Source organism: Dipodomys ordii, unplaced genomic scaffold (genome assembly GCF_000151885.1).
Source record: "Dipodomys ordii isolate 6190 unplaced genomic scaffold, Dord_2.0 Scaffold97, whole genome shotgun sequence".
Classification (NCBI taxonomy): domain Eukaryota; kingdom Metazoa; phylum Chordata; class Mammalia; order Rodentia; family Heteromyidae; genus Dipodomys; species Dipodomys ordii.
Window position 1 is genome coordinate 317,662 of NW_012267313.1, and position 20,869 is coordinate 338,530.

General features: G+C 40.2%; 1 protein-coding gene across 4 annotated transcripts in view; it reads left to right on the forward strand.

Annotated features, from left to right (window-relative positions):
* Nucleotides 1-6: 6 nt before the first annotated feature.
* The window catches only part of Tpd52l1 (tumor protein D52-like 1), an 80,796-nt gene continuing 59,933 nt past the window's right edge, over nt 7-20,869 (forward strand). For all 4 annotated transcript variants that reach the window (XM_013026864.1, XM_013026865.1, XM_013026867.1 and 1 more), the window contains exon 1: nt 7-99. In XM_013026864.1, coding sequence (XP_012882318.1) covers nt 81-99 — 19 coding nt within the window. In that variant the 5' untranslated portion in view covers nt 7-80. The remainder of the gene's footprint in view (nt 100-20,869) is intronic.

Below are 20,869 nucleotides of genomic sequence, written 5' to 3' on the forward strand. Positions count from 1 at the left end.
CTGCGTCCCCCCCACCCGCTGCCCTCTGCGCGGCGAAGCGCCGGAGCTTCCGGGCCGCGCTCAGTTCCAAGTCGGGCACCATGGAGGCGCAGGCACAAGGTAAGTGCTCGCCGATCGCCCCCTCCCGCGCCACCCCCGAGGGTCCGGAGCCCCGGCGCGCGGCGGGCCGCTCTTGTTGCCCCGTCTAACTTTGCACACGGACCAACGGGTTCGGGGCCCTCCCGCGCGGACCCCGCCGGGGCGCCCGACTCGGGGCTGCCGTGGGGCCGGCGGGTGAGCCAGGCGCTGGAGACCCGACCCGACCCTCCGGCCGCGCCCGACCCGACCCTCCGGCGGCCCGCGGCAGGGAACGCGCCGGGCCCCGCGCTACTTCTTTCCCCAGCCCATCGCCGCCGCCCCCCACTTCTTCACCCTTGGCGGGCACCCCCCCCCAAACCTGTTGTCCGGGGCGAGCACACGCGCTTCTCTCCATCTCCCTCGTGGAGGAGACCCAGGGAGCGACCCCAGACCCCTGACCGGCCGCAGATTGGCACTTGTTCCCAGGTTTGCTGCGATTCGGAAGTGACCCCCCCCTCTACCTCTCCCACCACCTGAGTCCCCATCTGTCCCAGTGCGCGGGGAGGGGGGAGCCCAAGGCCACGGTTGTGCCCCCCCCCCCGCAAACCTGGGCTATCCGCAGCGCCTTCGTCTTTGGTCACTGGACAGGCTGGGGTCGGGAAGACTCTGGGCTCATTCGAGAATGAGAGTAAATGGATGGGGGTAGGGGGGTCAGAGGTGGGTGTATGTGCAGCCAGAGCCAGGTAAGAAGAAACTGAGTCACAACTCAACCCTGGGGAGCAACCCCCAGGAGTGCGTTGCGGAGTCCAGCCTCAGACACGAATATGGCCACGATTCAACACACTAAGGAATGCCTTTCCATATGCATAACAGCATGTCAGAAAGAAGAAGAAGGAAAAAAAGAGGTTCATGACCCAGGGGCAGAAGCAGCCTGCTTCTGGCAGAGAGTGCCAGGGCCTGGAGTCACCCAACCGGTTTGCTGCCAGGACTGCCATTGTCTGAACAGCAAGAACCACACTCACGGGTTCCCTCGGCCAAGGGCAATGCCACCCCCAGTGTTTCCCCGGGTTATCTAAATGGGAAAGGAGAACTCAACCAAGGCTGGAAGTCGTTGACGTTAAAGAGAGTGACTGTATTGGGGCAGATTCGGGGACATGGGAAGAGCTGTGGAGATCACTGGGAAGGGTCTTGGAGTGTGAGACGGATTGGACTCAATTTCCAACAGGGTAGAGAAGGCCAAGTGGGCATGCGTACGGCCCAGTGAGCAACGTGGAGGTCAGTAATGGAAAATTACTGAGAGAAGATAGCAGGGGGCCACACCTCACAGGAATCTACTTGGAAGCAGGGCCGGGGGGATGATGTGCCCGGGTGGTGGAGGGTGAAGACGCTGGCCACACGTGGAGGATGGCTAGCCTCTGAAACGTGGGAACGGGCGTGGTGGTACATCGACTTCACAGAGTTCTTTGCTGAAGCCTGAGTGTACAAGGAAGTGCACTGGTGAGCCTTAGGAGAAGGGTCAGAAACAGGACTACCATTTTGTCCAAGCAGAGACTCTTTATTTATTGGATCAGTTCAAAAGCAGAGATTGAATTGGAAGCAGCACGAGGCTTTCCCATCCTGGGTGCAGACTGGAGTTCTTAGAGAATCTTACATACATTTATCCCGTGGTGTTCATGGAGGATTGGTTCTAGCACTGCCATCCCCGGAAGATCCCCAAATCCAGGGATGCTCAAGGCTCTTGTATAAAATGGTACAGAATTCACGAAGAACCTATTGGGATCTTCCCATGTATTTAAATCTGTGGATTATTTATAACATCTAAGTCAATATAAATGTGATGTAAAAAAAAAAAGGTTATCCTGAATTTTCAGGAACTAATGATGATGGGTGGGGGAGGCATCTGTACATGTTCAACGTTTTTTCAAGTATTCTTGTTCTGTGGTTGGTTAAACCCAAGAATAAAGAGCCTGTAGCTATAGAGAGACAGGTTGGACTAAGTGGACCCTGGCTGACCCAATAGCAATCCAACTGGAATCCCTGGGGCACTGGCTACACTTAAAAACTTCCCAGGTGATTCTACTATTCTATGAAGCCAGAAGAGAATTATAGTAAGTTAAAAAAAATAATAATCTAAATTCTGAAGACATCTAAAACGACAGATTGGAAATCTCTAATGTCACTGAGTTGCTTTCCTTGTAAGCAAATATTTCAGAGCAATTTTCCTTTGCCAAGCACCACACAAAGAAACACAAAAAACAGACTTGCCTTCTGCTTTATAGTACTTACGGTAGAGGAAGATGAACACATCCGTTGGGTGGTTGTAGGACACATGAGAATGTCACATTGCCTAATATTAATGGTAGGAAATAAGGCCACACAGTGCAACAAGAGCATAAAAGATCTCAGGTCTTGTAGGTGATGCTGAAATAACACAGGTGCATTATTGTGTCCCATCTCTGTTCCCAGTGCTTCCTGTGCACTGACTCATTTCACGTGTATAGTGTCCCAGAAGGTGGACAGAGTTCTCATCCTCATAATGCAGAGAGAATCCCTTATTTACAGCCAAGTGGGTAACGAGTAGAAAGTTAGTGCTGTGAATATCTATTCCTGTTCAAACCCTATGGCTTCCCAGAGGAAAAATGAAACTTCTGTCTTCTCCACCTGTGCCCCTGCCCTTTGTTACTCTTCCCCTCCCTCTCCCCCTCCATCCTCGTCTTGAGGATGGAACTTTTGTGGGTGGGACAGAGCAAAGGAATGTTGGCTTCTTAGATCCTAAGAGAGTCCTGTGATTTCTGAGATGGATGCTGCTAGCTGCCCCAGAGTTTGTTTTAAAATTATCTGGACAGTGGATTGTGTATCTTTTTGCCTCTTTCCTCTCTTTGCCCCTTCATCTAGAGACAAGCAGAGATGTGTCACCATTTTCCACGTTTTTTTTTTTGTTGTTGTTGTTGTTGTTTTTTGGGTCTGGTCATGGGGCCTGAGCGTTGTCCCTCAGCTCTTCAGCTCAAGGCTAGTGCTCTACCACTTGAGCCACAGCGCCACATCTGGCTTTTTTTCTTTTTGCTTATGTGGTGCTAAGGATCCGAACCCAGGGCCTCATGCATGCAAGGCAAGCGCTCTACCACTGAGCCACCTTCCCAGCCCTTTGCACATGTTTATTTGCACATAGAAGAGCAGATCCTAGAAATAGTCCCAGGAAATCAAATCTGCAAATACATTCTTCAGTTCTGTGAAATAATAGATCCCTAGAAGACATTCTAGGGAGTGGGTAGATGCAGTATGGGGGGATGTGAGTGGGGTGACTCGGTGGGAGGGAGCTGGAGGAGACTGGAATGGGCAGTTCACAGGACAGCCTTTCCAGTCGCTCCCCATTGATGCTGAAGAACTTTACTTTCATACTGTTAGTGAACACAGCTCCTTACTTATGATATTTGATGTAAGGATTTTCAGCTTTAAGGTGGTGCAAAAATGGCCACCCATTCAGTAGTGCACTCAGAGTTTTGATCTTTTCCCAGGCTTATGATAAGGCAGTATGGTTTGAATAGGAAGTGTCCCCCAAAGACTCTTGTGTCAAAGGCTTATCCTCTGCCAGTTGTTCCAGTCATTAAGGAGTGTTTGAATCCTGAAGGCTCTGACCTAATCAATGAACGAGTCCATTGATAATTTAATGGCATTATAGGGAGAGGGTAGGAGGTTGGGCCTGGGTGGAAGAAGGTCACTCTGAATATTTTGAAGGGTGTCTTGTTCCTGCCCCTCTCTCTGTCTTGTTCTCTGCTTCACAGCTGCAAAAAGTAAGCACCTTTGCTCTGCCATAAAGCCCTTGATGCCTACTGTGGGGTTTTGCCACAGGTCCACGACAATGGAGCAAGCTCACCTTAGAGTAAAATCTCTGGAACTATGAGCCAAATAAATCTCTCCTTCCTTTCGTTTGCTCTCATGTATTTTGTGACAGCAATGAGAAACTGACAGTATTCTCTCTGAATGCTGGACAGAGACAGCCAACCACAGCTCCCGTCAGCCACATCATCACGGAGGAAACTGCTGACCCTCTACTGTGAAGGGTTGCTAAGCAATGATGTGTCCTAGATGAGGAGCATTCTCAACAAATGGTATTCTTCAATTTGTGATGGAATTATTGGGCACATTCCTTTACAGTACGTTGGGGAACATCTAGAGGAAGGAGAGTTGCTTGGGGATTTAGCATTTGTTTTGAAACACATGGCAGGTCTTTAAAAATAAAACCTTCTTGATCCTTTAAACTGATATTTTTAGTATTTTATTATTTGACATGAAAATAAGTTTCTTGATGTTTGCCTTCTGCATAAGCTATAAAGGTAAAAGGAGAAAAGTCTTTTCATTTAACAACTTGTATATATTCAATAGTTGTGCTCATTCCTGTCACTGCTGCTACGAACTACCACAAACTTTGTGGCTAAAGAAACAATACAAATTTATGTCACAATTGCTGGAGCCCAAAAGTCCAAACCTACTTCCAGTGGACCAAAGTCAGGGAACTGCAGAGCTGAGCTTCCTGTTGATTCTCTGACAAAGAATCTGCTCCTTGTCCCTTCTGGCCCCTGGCGGCTGCCATCACCAATCTTTGCTTCAGTGATCACACTTCCTTTTCTTCCTCTGTCTGTGGCTTTCTCTCACGCTCTCTGACTCTGCTTCTCTCTCACAAGAACACTGTGCTTTATATTAAGGGCTCACTTGCCTAATCCAGGTTAATTTTGCCATGTCAAGATCCTTAGCTTACTGTCTGTGAAGACCCCTTTTCCATATAAATTAATCTCTACAGGTTTCAGGCCTACCATCCTTGGGGGCAGTCATTCCAACCTACTATAATAGCTAGTTTTTCTATTCACACAATTAACTCCGAATAATCCTCAAAAGTCATTGAATGACATAGATGAATAAATATTGTATTACTCTTACCCGTTTGCAAATCCTATCAAAATGGCAGTGTCATATTACCTTTCATTACACTTTGCTCATGGGACATTTATTTACTCTCAACTTGTTCCAGGAATGCCTGGAGGTACTTTATACAGACATATAAAGCAAAACAATTGAGTATAAATTAGAAATAGATGAAAGGAAAGAAACAAGGCTATGAGCAAAATGAATATATAAATATAGAATGAATATAGAAAATACATGCAATTTATAAATAACAAAATGAATGTAGAAATATACAGTTGTATCATTTTTATTAATGCTACATGGAAAGCAAATTCTTACTTTGTAGAGAAACTATGGTATTTTTGTTACAAAATAATATAGTAATCCTTCCCTCTAATAGCAAAATGTTTAGCCAAGACTCTTAGATTATGGGGATCAGATTTTCCTAGGAAAATTTCTGTTTTACATATTATATTTAAAGTTTGCAGGCAATGCAGTCATAAATCTCAACGTATGAAAGCTGGTACACATTTTGACTCATTATTTTAAAGGTATTATTAAGAGTATTCCTAATGTCTTCAAAACTACCTGTAAATACAAATTTTGAATTAGGTGAAGATATGGACATTTGGTCATACACTTTGTTTCTTATTACTCTAATATGCACACACTGAAATGTGGCTTCAAAAATCTTATAAGCAAGAGCTGCTCTGGTGACCTATGATAAGATTGGCTACTCAGTACCATATGGTAAATAATAAATATTTCAACAAATATTGATTTGCTTAAATATTTCAACACATCTTATTGATTATGATAGTAATAACAAATATTCAACATAGACTCCCTTCTGGGAGTCAACAGGGTATCCTCTCCACAGTGGTTGAAATCTTAGAATCAAGGAAAACTGTCTTGATTTTAATCCTATCTTGTTATTTATAATATGGTCGTGAATAAGTTATTGGTTTCTTTGCACCATGTTTTCCCCATTTGTAAAATGGGGGTAATAGTAGCAATGTGCTAAGCTGAAATGAGGATTTGAGGAGATGTTTTTTTTAATGCAAGGTGGTGAAATAGTGCCCACCACACAGTAAACATTTCATAAATGTTTACTCTTGCTTTTCTTCACGCATGCAAATAACTTTGCCTACGTTATTTTATTGAAACCTATATCACCACTCTGGGGTAAATATCTTTATTTTTAACTCCTTTGACTCCAGATCATCAGCTTAACCATTATATTGCCCCATCTCTCAATGTATCCAACCTTTCCCAAATAATCTTTGTACTCAAAAATGCCTGTACACAAGAGGATTAAGGGTTCAGGGCCAGCCTGTGCTACATAGCAAATTCAAGCATACAGCCTGCTACACAAAGAGAACATGTCTAAAAGCCAAAAAAGGAAAATGGAAAAAAAATGAACTTGACATGGATCATTTTGTCAGGAAGAGACATGGAACAGTTTGTAGTCATCCCTACAAGTAATAACCCCTAGAACTGATGAGATGACACACTTCCACTTCAGTGGGACTTTTAGGGTGATAATTAGAATGAATTCATATTGAGGGTGATAATAACCACATGATAGTGGGGTTTTTTAAATGCCAGATACCTTGCTATACACTGTAAAAATCCCATCATCTTATTTAATAAGTATAACACCCTTGCAAGGAATGTAATGTTACTTTCAATTTGGATAAGGAATTTAGATTAGGAAATCTGAATGACAGCATAGTTATATAACTTTCCCATCTCAGACAGCTTAGACATATTGGAACCTAGATTGGAAACGAAAGGGTTTGACTCCAAACCCTAAGATTTTAATTATTACTCTGTACCCTATCCTTAAATTGATATGCCTAAGCAGTCTGAATGCAGAGTTACAAATAGCAATTACACTATGGTCAAAGAGGTCTTAAAAAGTCAATGTTTAATTGAATTACTCATTACTTAGGTGGGGAGAACCGAGGTCCTGGAATTCAAATGTGATTTCTTATGCCAGAGGCCTTTGAGAATGAGCCTCACCATCGCCATGGCAAGCTGGGAGCTGGGGGCTGTATGCTCACTTGTACACAGCTAGCTGTCTTTGTTTTGTTTGCAACGTGAGGGATTCTGTAAAAGTCACACAGCATGATTTTTTAAAGCACTGTAGAATTTTCCCACAAGCAAGAACAATCCAGATCAAATACAGAACCCTTCAAACATACGGCACTCAGGGTTCCTTTGCATATAGTAATCTCAATATTTTCAAAAGGAAAGTTGCAGAATCCATGTCCTTGTTTCTGGAAAGCAGGATCTGTATTTTGTAGGTGCTGTTTGAAAAGACAAATGACAAGAAATACCTCCCTTGAAAGATTTGTATGCCTCATGAGCATTATAATTAATTACTTGTTTACATGAACTTGTCTTATTCACTTAGCCATTTTTTTCAGGCGTATCAGTGTATGACCTACTTGAAGAAGATACCTAATGAAATTGGGGGGGAAAGTGAACAGTCAGATGACTTGTACTTCAGCGACCCTAGCAATCGCTGTTAAAACATCATGCTCTCAAGTGGCATGTGCAGAAGGAGGTGTCTGCCGCCACTGGCCTGGCTTACTCTGCAGGTAGGCTGTCCCTGATTCCCCCGTGATACCTCAGAGCCATTACCAACTCTCCTCAGCTAAGATGCAAATTAAGAATACATGACAGATGACTACAAGATGTAGATTTTTCAAGTTTATTATTTTCCTTTCCATTGACTGTTTACCAAATAAAATGTAATTTATTTAAAACATATGCATTATATTAAGAGTTATTGTAAATATACCCTGGAAGACAGCAGAGCATTCGAATGCATTGGAATTAACTCAAAGGAATCACTGGTTCCTCAAGGAAAGATGCATTTTAAATAGCTTCTTACAGTGTGGATCATTTATAAATTTGCATTTTAATGACGAGGAAGAGAAATTCCCAGAATAAAAGCACAAATCCACAAGAATTCTCTTACTCACTAACCTATTACTACTTTCTCAAAAGGCAAAAATGTTGCTCTGCCCTAGGCCAGTGGCTCATGCGTGTAATCCTAGCTACTGAGATCTAGAGACTGAGATCTGAAGATCATGCAGCCAGCTCTGGCAGGAAAGCCCCAAGAATCTTATCTCCAATTAAATACCAGAATGTGGCTCAAGTGGTAGTGCCAGCCTTGAGCAAATAAGCTGACAGTGCTCAAGCCCTGAGTTCAAGCCCTGGTACTCCTCTCTTCCCTCCCTCTCTCCCTCTCCCTCTCCCTCTCCTTTTCTCTCTCTCTCTCTCTCTCTCTCTCTGGCACACACACACACTCTTAATGTCACTTGACTATAACCAGATAGTATGCTGTACTAAAAAGCATGTAGATGCTATAAATTATCTCCAAAGTTATCTTTCGGTTATTTGTATCTTACACAAGTTACATATTTCCTGACATATATCTAAAAGATGAATCTTGTTCAAAACCTTGGAAATTGGAAAATGTGTTTTTTTCTTTCAAAAAGAAAATCTTTTTTTTTGTTTGTTTTTGTTATTTGGTCAGTCAATAGCAAGACCACTTGTCCTTGTCCTTGTCTGGGAGCACAGAAGCTGAACTGGTTCATTTGAAAGAAAAAGGCAGTTTGGGATGAGGGGAGGGGGGTGGGGAGTCTCTCCAGTTATCTTAGTTTCTGTGTCTCTGGATGAATGAGCTGAAAGTAGCAAAAAATAAAAGCTAAAACCTTTGTTGTCTATACATAATGTCAATAAACATCCCATATTGTTCCATTTGTTGTTTATCAATGTTTCTAACATTACTACATAAAGAAGCTAGGGAAAGATGATTTTTCTTGCTCAACAGTTCCAGGAAGGATATATAGTCCTGTCTCCTGTTACTTCTCTTTTAATGTCCCAGGCCGCCCACAGTAAGTTCCAAGGTAACCATGCTACCTGAAACATGCGTTTGAAATGATTGGCTCTTGCCAGCACCATGAGAGAGAAAAGGCTGCCTTTTGGCCGCAGGTTAACTGTCTAAGGCTGTGAATTAAACTGACACTAGATTGAGGAGGAAAGGAGGAAAGACTTACAAATGTATTGCTTTTGAAATTTTTACTTTCACCAGCCCATCCCAGACAAAATGCTTGCCCCAAGGAGTGGAGAGATTTGAGAGTTTATTAACTATCATTACTAGAGGAAAGAGCAAGATTTGGAGAAGGAAATGACTTTTCATTTTAAAACCAAATGGGCTCTTTGGAGAAATGAATGGTTAAGATGCCACAGTTGGTAACAATATCTAGGAGAGAAGAGTTTTGAGAATTGAGTTCCTTTGGGCTGAGGAATGCTTTCAGGCAGACGAGAGATTTCAGCCACTGAAATACCATCAGCTCAAAATCATTCTTAAAACAGAGTGGCATATTTGGGGGTAGCCTATCCTGATTGCTTTCAGCACTCACCACTTGCTTATTTTTTTTTTTACTGGATACATGAAAGCCATTACTGCCAGGAAAAGCACATATCTATTGTTGGACTGCTGTTTATCTGGCATGATTCCAATCATTAATATGCAGCTCCATCCAATCCTCGTCGCCCATTCTCAACAATACCCTCCCTCAAAAAAGAAGCACATTCTTAGGATTAGGGTATACAGTATTGTTCAGATAGTTGAGAGGATGTATAGAAATAACTGCTCACTCAGAATTTTTGTAAAATGTGTTTTTTGCAGAAGCTATGAGGGGGCTGTCTATTGGAAAGCAAGCAATTGGCTCATGAAATGCTCAACACTTATACTTTGTAGATTGTTGTATACAGGAGAGAATCCTGAGACCCTGGGAAATATTTTAGCATTGTGTTAATTACTTTTTGTTGCTGAGACAGAATACCTATATGACCCAACTGAAAAGGAGGAAAGATTTACCTTAGCTCATCATTTCAGAAATTTCAATACCTTGTTCCTGGACCTGGGGCAAGGCAGGAACATCATGGTAGAAGGGCTTGGAGGAGGAAAGCTGCTCACCTTCTAGCAGCCAGAAAGCAGGGAGAGCAATGAGAAGGGGCCAGTGGCAAGGCATACACTGAAAATGCATCCTCAGTGACTTACTTCTCCCAACCAAACCCCATTTCCTCATAAGCTGTTTATTATGAACTCATCAGTAGATGGATCAGCTGATGAAGTTAGTACCCTAAAGATCCAATGGCCTCTCCACTAGTGCTACTAGCTGGGCACCAAACCTCTAACTTATGAGCCTTTCTGGGGAGATACTTCATAGCAAACTATAACAGGGTAGGGAATTTGTGAGCACTCTGTTTACAAATATACAGTCGTACATACTGGAAAAGTAAATCGTGTTTAAGGAAAACAATGGCGCTGAATAGCAGTAAACAGAGGTAGAGCACTGATGTGAAATGATATACAAACCTATATTTGAAAAGAATTTGAGTCACAGTGTTTTTGTTTTTTCTATGTTGACTTATATATATATTTAATTATGAAGTTACTGCTCTGTTTCCTTAATGGAGAGGATGAAATAGATCAATGATATCAAGCCCTAACATTTTATATCTTATCCCAAATCTTTCAGTTAGATGCAACTCCAACTTGTGGCCTTTGTGAATGGAGCACAAACCTGTTTGTAACAGACTTCATCTCATAGTTCACGCACTCACCATTACTCTGGCTTGTTTGTAATGAGCCAAGAATCCACAATACATGAGAGTACAGAAACAACTGCATTTTGAAGTTTTGACTTCAGAAACACAAACAACTCAGCACCAGTGAGTTCTGTGCATCTATCTATTCCCGCAGGGACTCAAGACTCTTTCCCTTCTGATGGTGTCCCGGGACCTCCTGCCAGAGCTCTCCTCTCCTCTCAGGACCCTGACTTCTCATATAGTGCCTGGATTCTCCCTCTGCAGCATTGACTTCTGTCTTCAGATTGTTGTCTGTTCTTTTTGCCTTTTCCCCAAGGTTGAGAGAAAATAAATATTTCATTGTAACAGGACCTGTCTTGTATGCTGGAGACATACTAATCCCATGTAATTGCTTTGGATTTAGTGCCATTCAGTCTGGAGAAACAGATCACTACTTGCTTTCCCTTTTGCTCTTTTCCTCACTCCCATCTTCATCCCTCTCTTCCTCTCTCTGTCCTTCAACATTCCAAATGCTGGGGCAGTCGACATTTTAGCTGACTGTTGGTGTTACTTGGGTGGTTCACATATGTGTGCGATATGTCATATATGTATATTACATCATTTGTATGTCATATATACACATCATATACATCATATCTGTCATGTATGTATATATAGAGAGATATAGATATAAATATATCTAACACTGAACTTAACACTTAGCACTTAGGGATGTCTGGCTTTGTTCACACACAGAGTGGTGGAAATGGGGCTGCCCAGGTGGGTTCTGTGATGACTGAGCTTGGTAAGGCATGTGAAATCCTCGTGATGGTGTTTGAGTGCTGTTATAGCAATGAAAAAGGAAAGCGATTCCTTTATTAAGTTCTCATTAAACCTGCATTGAGCAGTCCCTGTGCCAGGCTCTGGAGTGGGTGTTGGGAAACAGATGTGAACACATTAAAATCCTTCCTTGGTGAGCTTACTTTCCTATTTTTGTTGGAGCAGTAGGGGGGGTCAGGCTTGCTTTGCTATTTTAAACATATTCGCTTACCAAAAATTCTTTGGATTTTCATACACTATCTACCATAAAACTAAAAATAACTTTCTGGAGCTAAGGAAAGACAAGTTGGTTGAAGCTAGAAAGAAATATATTAGTTGATGGAATTTGGACATCTAGCCCACATCCAAAATTCTTTCTGAGCATGAATTTATCACTTCTTGGCCATTTTGTTAAGATCAGGTATAGTAGTTGAAATATAACTTTTACCTATTAAATCACACTGAAAGTTTGCTAACAGAACAATGAGGAAGAGCAAGTATACTCAATGTTTGGCGCACATTTCATTGTCTGTCCTAACAGTCTAATCAGCCAAGAGGGGGCAATGTCAGCAGTGTTTATCTTTTCAATTAGCCTATCTACTTTCTGGTCTCCTAAGGCTTGGATATGATAATAGTGCGGGCTTACAGAAGAAGTGCACAGTCTGTGGAGAAAGGTGAATGTTCTGGGTTGCAGGACTTGATCATCCTGGTGTCTGTTGCTTAGCAGCATGCTGGAGTCTCTGTATATTCTGAGAAGTTCCTATGGACAAATAGAGACCTAGCTCTGCTGAAATTAGATGATGTTTCAAAAGCTAATTAAGGCACAAGTGAAAACTTTTAATATATACAGATGTGTGTATGCAAACATGCATAGATGCATATTACATACATATATTTTTTTAATTATTCTGCCTTTGTTTCTATTATACTATTACATTTTATACTATATAATTATTTCTTTCTTTTCCTCATATCTAGCAAATAATCTCTGTGAGGGAGGGCAGGGAATTTGGTTGTTAAATCCTCAGTGTGTAAATGGTTGATGGGAGAGATCTATAAATACTTCCTGGGAAAGCAATAAATGAATTGATTAATGAATGAGTGATGTCAAGTGAAGTAGCAGTCTATGTAATGCTGTCAGAAGGTAAGAGCAGATAAACATTTCAGTTTTTTGAGAAATGAATTCTATCTTAGAATGTTTATCATAATTTCTTATAAGAACTCCTAAAATGAAAGAAGTGCTAGCGTGATATTAATGTTGTCCCCACTGATGAAATTCTGAAGAGATTAGGCATTGAGGTATATCAACATTGAGATAGAAGATGGCGTAGAAGTTGTCTCTAAGAAAGGGAGAGTGAGGGGGGTATGGAGCGGGGCAGATAGAGGCTGGAAAGGATCCACAAAGAGTGAGCCTTAGAGGGAGAGAGAGAGAGAGAGAGAGAGAGAGAGAGAGAGAGAGAGATGCATGGAAACCGAAACAAGAAACCTAAGACAAGAGATGCTTCTATTTTTTCCAGGAAAAAAAAAGCTGCAGGCCAACTCTTGGTTTTCCTTGTGATATCACTAGTAAATTCTACCTAGCTTGTCTAAATTTTTGTGTTATGGGAGTTTTAGAACTGAAATCACTGGATAGCTAGTAGATGTTTTCCAAGCACATAGATATTTAGGTATTTTCCCCTATCTCCATGAAACAAACTCCAAGGAAACTCAGTGATTAGAGTGTGAGATGTATAAAAGAGCCACATGTTTTGCCTGTCCGTGTTTTCCTGGCTGTCTCAGTTGCAGAGGTTCTAACAGCAGAAGATTGAAGGAAGGAGAAGACCCAGACTTACAAGGAGTACAGTTTGCCTGGATAGCTGAGTTTCAGTGCAGTTTGGCAACACCTGTTAAAATTTTTTTAACCGAGTACATTAGTTTCATGGCTAGAAATAAAAGCTATAATAATTTAAGATCATATTCGTCTATCTTGCACATCTGGCAATACCATTTTGCTTCACTACTTTTGTAGAGTTTATATTCTGTATGTTGCAAGAAGTTATTGGATTAAACTTGTAAAATGCCAGTTTCCTTCTTTGACTTGGTTAGTTCTTAAAGTCCTCACTGATAAATAGTCTGCTGGAGTTTGAAATATTGATGAGTTCTAATCCATTCATCTCCACATTTCACTGACCTTTCAATAGAGCATACTTTTAGCTTTGTTAATATTTTTTTCAGCAGGGGAAAATTGCCTACAGAAATAGCACAATATCCCCACGACCAGACCCCCCCCCAAAAAAAGAAATAGCACAATATGTGGACATTCTTTCAGTCTCATAGAACTCAGAATGGATTCCATAAAATGCATATTTGAGTTATTAGCTTGTGGTAGTAACAGCTCATTTTCAAGTAAGGTGTCAAGAAAAGTCTTAATACAAATAGATGTAATAATTCCCACAATCACCTGGGGTTTTTTTTTTGAGGTCTTAGATAGACAACAACACTATGCTATTGAACTGTCTGTGGCATGAAACTGCATACAGTGAAACCTACTGATTTCTTTACCCTTAGAAGTATTGTTCCTGAACACCGTGAAAAAAAATTCCATTCTTGGTCAGTGTTGTTGGCTCTGCCACCGTTGGCTATTTTTTTCTGACTTCACATTTTCCAGACCCACTTCTGCTTTCCAGTGTTAGAGAGCTGGCTGACGTGGTATCTGTCTACCTCATTTTGATCTCTCCAGTCCCATCTATGTTACTCCTGGTGATCTTCTGACTTTCACACTGGAAGCAGTCATTTTCTCAGCCCTCACTGACTTTTGGACCTGTTTTCTGTTCTTAAGGAGCAGTGTTGTAATTTAGAGTGAGAAGGGACTCAACATTTTATGAAGGAAGGCAGTGAGGGGTTAGGTCATTGGCTAGTATGGTAACACTAGAAGAACTGGGGTTGTCCTCACTAGAGACTCAGTGGTCCTTTCTCTTCACAAACAGTTCTTCATGTCATGATCTGTAGCACAGGTCATGTTATTACCTGACATATGCATTTAGCTAATACAATTCTCTATGTCATATCTAAGCATCTGTTACTAAATGACCAATATTTCTAGTACTTAAAATTTATACATTTTCCCATTCAATATGTAACTACAATGAATTTATTTAAATTTTTCTTAACGTTTCACTATTGCTAACAAATTAAGATTTTCACTTTAAATCACAAGTTTAAATTAATTAATTAATTGAATATTTTAAGTTGCAATTATAAGTAATGGTCTCTCTATAGGCCAGATTCACTCACATATAATGTAAAACATTCAATGCTGTTCAACAGCAACACTAGTTCTTTGGTTTTGATTCATTTATTTCTTCATTCAATAATTATCTACATTATCTGTGTACCAGGCAATCAATACTTAGAGAAACACTAGCAAAGAAAATGAAAATTTCTGGCTTTGTGAAGCTAACGTGTTAGAGAAGAGGCAAAGTCAGTGAAAAGTTAGCAAAACATGTAGTATGCAAGTGTTTGGTAAAGCTAGGAAGATAAAGGTGATAGAGAAGGATGGGATTATATATAGGAGAGTAGTAGAGTGACGGTTAGGGGTGACACCACTTCTTTCTAGTGAAGACTATCAGTTAATTTATTTCTCAACAGAGAGTTGCTATCTTGTCAGTACACCTGAGGTTACATGAGGACTATGTCCCCACCAGTGCATTATCTGAGCTTACAATTACTCTGTCCCCATCTCTAAAGAGAAACTGGAAACCCTCATATCACTTCAAGGATGTTAAAGTCCTGTATATATTAACCTTGATTTAACCCTGAGAGCCATCAAATGCCTCCTTTTTCCTCCATCTTTTTAAATAATGCTGCACCGGCCCAAGTTTATTCCTGAATCTTATAAATGCTACTTCATCATACAGTGTTGTAAGTTATAGTGGTTTATGGAGAGAAAGTGGGAGGGAGGGAAGGAAAGGAAAGAAGTGCAGGCGTATACTGTTACAGTTTCAAAGACAAATTTATTTGAAAGTCAGTAATTTCCCAGAATTACCTACCACCTGCTGTGGTTAATTGGACATAGTTAATGCTGTATATGGTTTATGACGTCTTTTGAAATTGGTGCTGGAGATGGAAGCCAGAACTTCACACATGCTGAGCACATGCTCTATTGCCGAGCTACACATCCACCCTAGCACTTTTTTTTCAGAAAAAATATTACTTTAATTTTGAAGGTCCTGATACATAAGTATTTGCAAATACAATGTGCTACATGATTTTTCAATACACGTATACTATATGTTTAAGAGCTCAGCTGTTTCTTGATCAAAGAACATAAAGAAAATGGTTAATTACCCTATTCTGGGATTTCAATTTACACAAGAAAATGTGAAGTGGGACTGTTTATTCTGTCTAAACCACTTGATTCCTGGTCCTTTTGAATGATCTATGGAGGTATCAAGAATGTTTTCTATTTTCTTGCTCAGAGTACTTTTAAATAAAGGAACACAATCACACCAGCTTCCTGTTCTGAGGACCCACAGAGTAGCAGCCAAATGACTTGCTATTACCATAATAACCCTTTGTAACTGTCAAAGCCTTTTCAATACATCTAATTGTGAGAACTTACAGTATTTTCTGGTGCTGTACTGGAGGCTGGTGGTGTTTTTTACAAAGATTACACAGCCAGAACTGGAAGAGGGAGAAACAATGATTAATTATAAACTTAGAAGTGAGATTCAAGCTGTGTGATTTTTCTTTTAAGATTTGGAAAAAGTGAAAATATTGTGACAATGAACTCAGTGACATATATATGATGTCCTAATTTATCTATTTGCTATGGTAATTAACTTACAGTAATGAATGGAGTGGTAAATCCGATGTGATTTAAATGATTAAAACAGGGAATTATCTCAAAATCCAATTTCCGAAAGACTTCAAGTGAGACTAAAAAGTGTCTTTTTAGGACTTAGGAATGACCAAGTGGATTGAATAATCCGTAAGAACAAAGAATCGTATAGTCCAGTATTCAATAAAGTACTAAGGGGGCTGGGAAGGTGGCTCAGTGATAGAGTGATTGCCTCGCATGCATGAGGTCCTGGGTTTGATTTTTCAGCACCACATAAGCAGAAAGAGCTGGAAGTGGCACTGTGACTCAACTAGTAGAGTGCTAGCCTTGAGCTGAAGAGCTGAGGGGACCGTGCCTAGGCCCAGAGTTCTGGCCCCATGAATGGCAAAATAAATAAATAAATAAATAAATAAATAAAGTACTAAGGTTGTTGAGGAGTTCAACAATGGTTTCAAGAGGCACATGAGCTATTTTACCTTGGTATGTGCATGCTGTTTCTTAGAATACAGAGAAAGGAAACCAAAGTAAGACTTCACCAACATCAGGAGATTTCAATATTAAATTGTGAAACAATAATGAATCTTGACTACTTAATCCTAGTGCCTAAATAGAAATATATGCATTGCAGAATAAAAATTATGGTCACAAACATTTGTGAGCATCCTCAGTGTGCAAGGCAATGTCTAGATTCTGGGGATGCAATGATGGATGGTAGAATATGTCAACACAGATAACTGTAGAAATTCAGGCTTTCTCCATTTTACCTGAGTACTGAATGAGCCAAGATCTTGGGAAATGTCTTTCTTCTAGGATTTTCCTGTAGAACTGGAAGAGTTAGTACTAGTCGCTGCACTGATTCCAGCGACTACAGACTATCTGGAACATTAAGATTATTCTAGAGCATCTGAACCTGACTAGGAAGGTTTCCTTGGACTATCTTATCCCAGATATCTTCTGTCAGTATCACCCCTTTGGGTCAATTCTTATGAACAAGGCTGTCTCAAAGACTCTCCCATTCTTGCAGAACTTGGCAGAAGCCGTACTTTCTAGAAACCAGTCACTTAGGAGGGCAGATAGGCATATATATTGACCTGCAAATGAGTGTTACTTGGCTGGATGCACTTACAGCAAGAGCACCAGAGGCCCTGGTGGAGTATGCAGATGCTGGAGAAAGTGACACAGTATAGTGTCACTTTTCATGATGTTCAGAGACAAGCTGCCTTTTCCAGGAGTCGTGAGCTGAAGTCGTGAGCCAAGTGTCGTGGGAGTTGCATTTTTTTAGGGCGCATGAGGTGCAGATGAGTGGTTCCCCGCTCTAATAGTAGCAGAGGAGTGTTGAGGGGGTGGTTTTTGAGAGCCGGTTGAAGGTAGACAGGGAGTGAAGCTGCCATCTGGCTTGTGATGATGTTCCAAGCTTGGGTAGAGACTGTTAAAGTAGCCTTTGCTTCTAGAGTAAGCTGTATGACAGACAGTAAGTCACCTTGATTGATGAAAGCTGCGGAACTCAGGATGTTAGAAGCCTTGGGTTGGCTATTGGATATCATGGTCCTCCCAACTTCCAGGCTTTGGAACCTGGACAGTGGCTAAGTATGCATTGCCATACAAAACTTTAATTTCCAAAAGACACCTACATATGAGTAATGGCACCTCCATTTCACAGTGAGTAAGTAGAGACCTAGAGAATTTAAGTAACCTATGGGCCAAGTATTCAAAACTTATGGTGTGTTTATACATTTTGTGCATGAATCCCCACATATATGGTAAAGATTAAAGACACATGAATTATTGTCTTTGGATTCTCTTATGATAAGCACAGTTTTCTCTGAATGGTGAAAACAAACACAAAGACAGATTCTCCTCTTTTGAGGAGTTTCCAATATAACCAATATGTATATAACAAATAGAAATGAAAAGAACATAGCAATGTTAGAAGGATGTTAGAAAAACACTATTAAAAGAGCATGAAGGAAATTGAACCAGGCAGGTTCCAGGGTGATTGTCCTGAGACATGCCATCCAGAATTCTTTGCAGGGCTGTGCTTGGAGCCAAGTTAGTAGTTAGAAGTGGCAGGAGATACATATTTGAATGAAGCATAGGTAGATAAAGAGAGCTCAGGGGAGTTCCCTGAATAGAAGCAATGATGTAGTTGATATTTTCTGTGTGACTCCACTGAAAGAGCTGAAGGAAGTTCTTTCGATAAAAATGAACGAAGCATCATTGGATTGTCTGAGAATAAATTTGGAAAACATTTATAAAATCCATGAAAGTGACTAATATGGAACTAGAAGACAGCAGAGCTGATTGAAGGTAGAAATGGAAGGAACCTGCCATTAACAGTCTTTTCTCTGCAAATCCCAGTTCCTGGCAACTTGATTGACACTCATGTTGATTCATTCTAATTAGATAATGATAGTGATGAGGAACGTGTAATAAGAACTAAGTACCAATTCTTGATATGAAAGAGACAAACTAAAAGGAAAACTTAATCGAAAATTCAAAGTACTAAATTATTATTGCAGTAATACCAGAAAGTTCTATGGGTAGAAATGGAAACTTTCTGTTGCTCAAGCTCAAGTTGCAGAGAACAGAATTCACCCATTGATTTTAAGCAAGAAGGATTTGCAACAAGCCAAGCTAAATGACCTCAGACCAAAGATACTCCTCTGAATTGGGGTCCCCTGCTGCTGCTGCCACAGCTGGTAACTGAGGAGCTACTAGAATTAGTGAGCCTGTAGCCATCTGAATCTGTGGTGCCAAGCGGCAGCTCCTGCCATTGGCTGTAACTCTTCTATGGGCACTACAAAATGGATGGGCTGCTTCTTGCATTTTGACACTGTGAAATTATGAAGCAAACCACAGGGAGCTCAACCACAGAAAGACAGGCAAAGCCACTAATGCCTCACTAGCCTGTGGCAAGAGCAGAAATGGCTATTACCTCACAAATCTCTTTAGAAGACATCTCTTTGACCAGATCAATGTGAGGTGTGGGCCTCTGGCTCTAAGAGGTTAGCTCCCAGGATGTGGTGGTCCGGGAAGATATGAGGAAGAGGGATTCTCAGCTTATGTCCTGCACCAGGAAACTAGAAGCAATACTCAATAACGTCTGTCTGTAGAGAAGAGATAGTTGGTGTTTCGTTCAAATAGAATAAGTTTTTTTTATATTCCTATTAGACAATTTGTTTTCAAATATTCTAATCCACTGATTTGTTAATGGAAAGCAACAACTTTGAAATCAACAAGAGAAAAAGAGGAAGTGAACAGAAATTTGATCAAGCCAGCTAAATAGTAAAGAAAACAAAGTCAACTAAATTGGAAATATAAAAGTGTTTTAAAAAGTTTTTGAAAAGTACTATACATCATTATTACATCAAAATATAAAAGGATTAATACCTGTGTGTAGAACAGGGATTTAAATTAGGACCTCACCTATGCTAGGCAAGTGCTATACCACTTGAACCACTCCCTGGGTCTTTTTTTTTTAAAGGTATTTTCAGATCAAATCTCAAGTTTTTGTCCCATTGATATATCAACTATCTAGGTTTACAAAACATGTAATACCAAGTTAGGCTACAATAAAAATCCTTTAAGCAGCATATATTTAGAGTTGGAAGAGTAAAAACACAGCTTAAAAAACACACACAAGACAAAGAAAAGGCACAAGTAGAAATAATTTATATTGGAAAGAAGCCATAAAGTAATAAAAAGAGGCACAGTTTGTAAATTAGTAAGCTTGTATGGCCATCTAGCATTCTGCCACAGATAAATAACCTAAATCAATCACAGTGACAGGAAGAGCTGGCCATTAATCACCTTTTATAGTTATATATTTAAATTAGTAAGTATTCAGTAAGGGCAGAGAAACCTTGAGGACTCAATGTACAAACTAATTCTATCAAGTCTCTATTTTAAAATGACAGATTCTATGTCCTTCCTTTAGTTTCCTTAACATGAAACTTAGGAAAATTAGTTGAAACTTGGACCAAATAACAGCTCAAAACTTCCAAGAGCTTTCATAGACTACATTCCATAATTATTGCCAACATGAGTAGAAATAAATGTTAAAATACAATTCAAAAATTTTAACAATTTGGAAATTACAAAACATGCTTGGTCCAGACATAAAATCAATCTGAGTTTTGGAACCATGTGGAAAACAGGAGAGTACTGAAAAGTCTCTGAGACATAGAGAGATTGTAGAGAATAAAAGGTAATACTTAAGAAGATAGAAATAAATTGCATATAGTTTGATGATGTAGATAGATCGAGGCACACTAATAAACCAAAAGAAAAAACCTAATAATAAAAAAACAATAAAAGACAAATTTAAAATGGTGGAAGCAAAGAGTTGCAAAAATAAATAGCACAAAGAAAAATAGGAGAAATCATAGATAATTTAAAATTAATTTTTGAATATACAAGCCCCTTATAAATGTATTTCAAGAAAGCTAGAAATGAAAAAGAGAAATGTTAAAATTCAGAAAAAATTTAACAGCTTAAAAAATACCATGTATACTTTTTTTGAAAATAAAATTTAATGTAGATCCAAGGACTGACAACGTTTTTTTCTGCAAAGATCAGAGAGTAAATATTTTAGGATTTAGGGACCCCACAGTGTGTGTTTAGTGGAGTAGAGTGAAGTAAGCTCCACTCTGTCAGTGT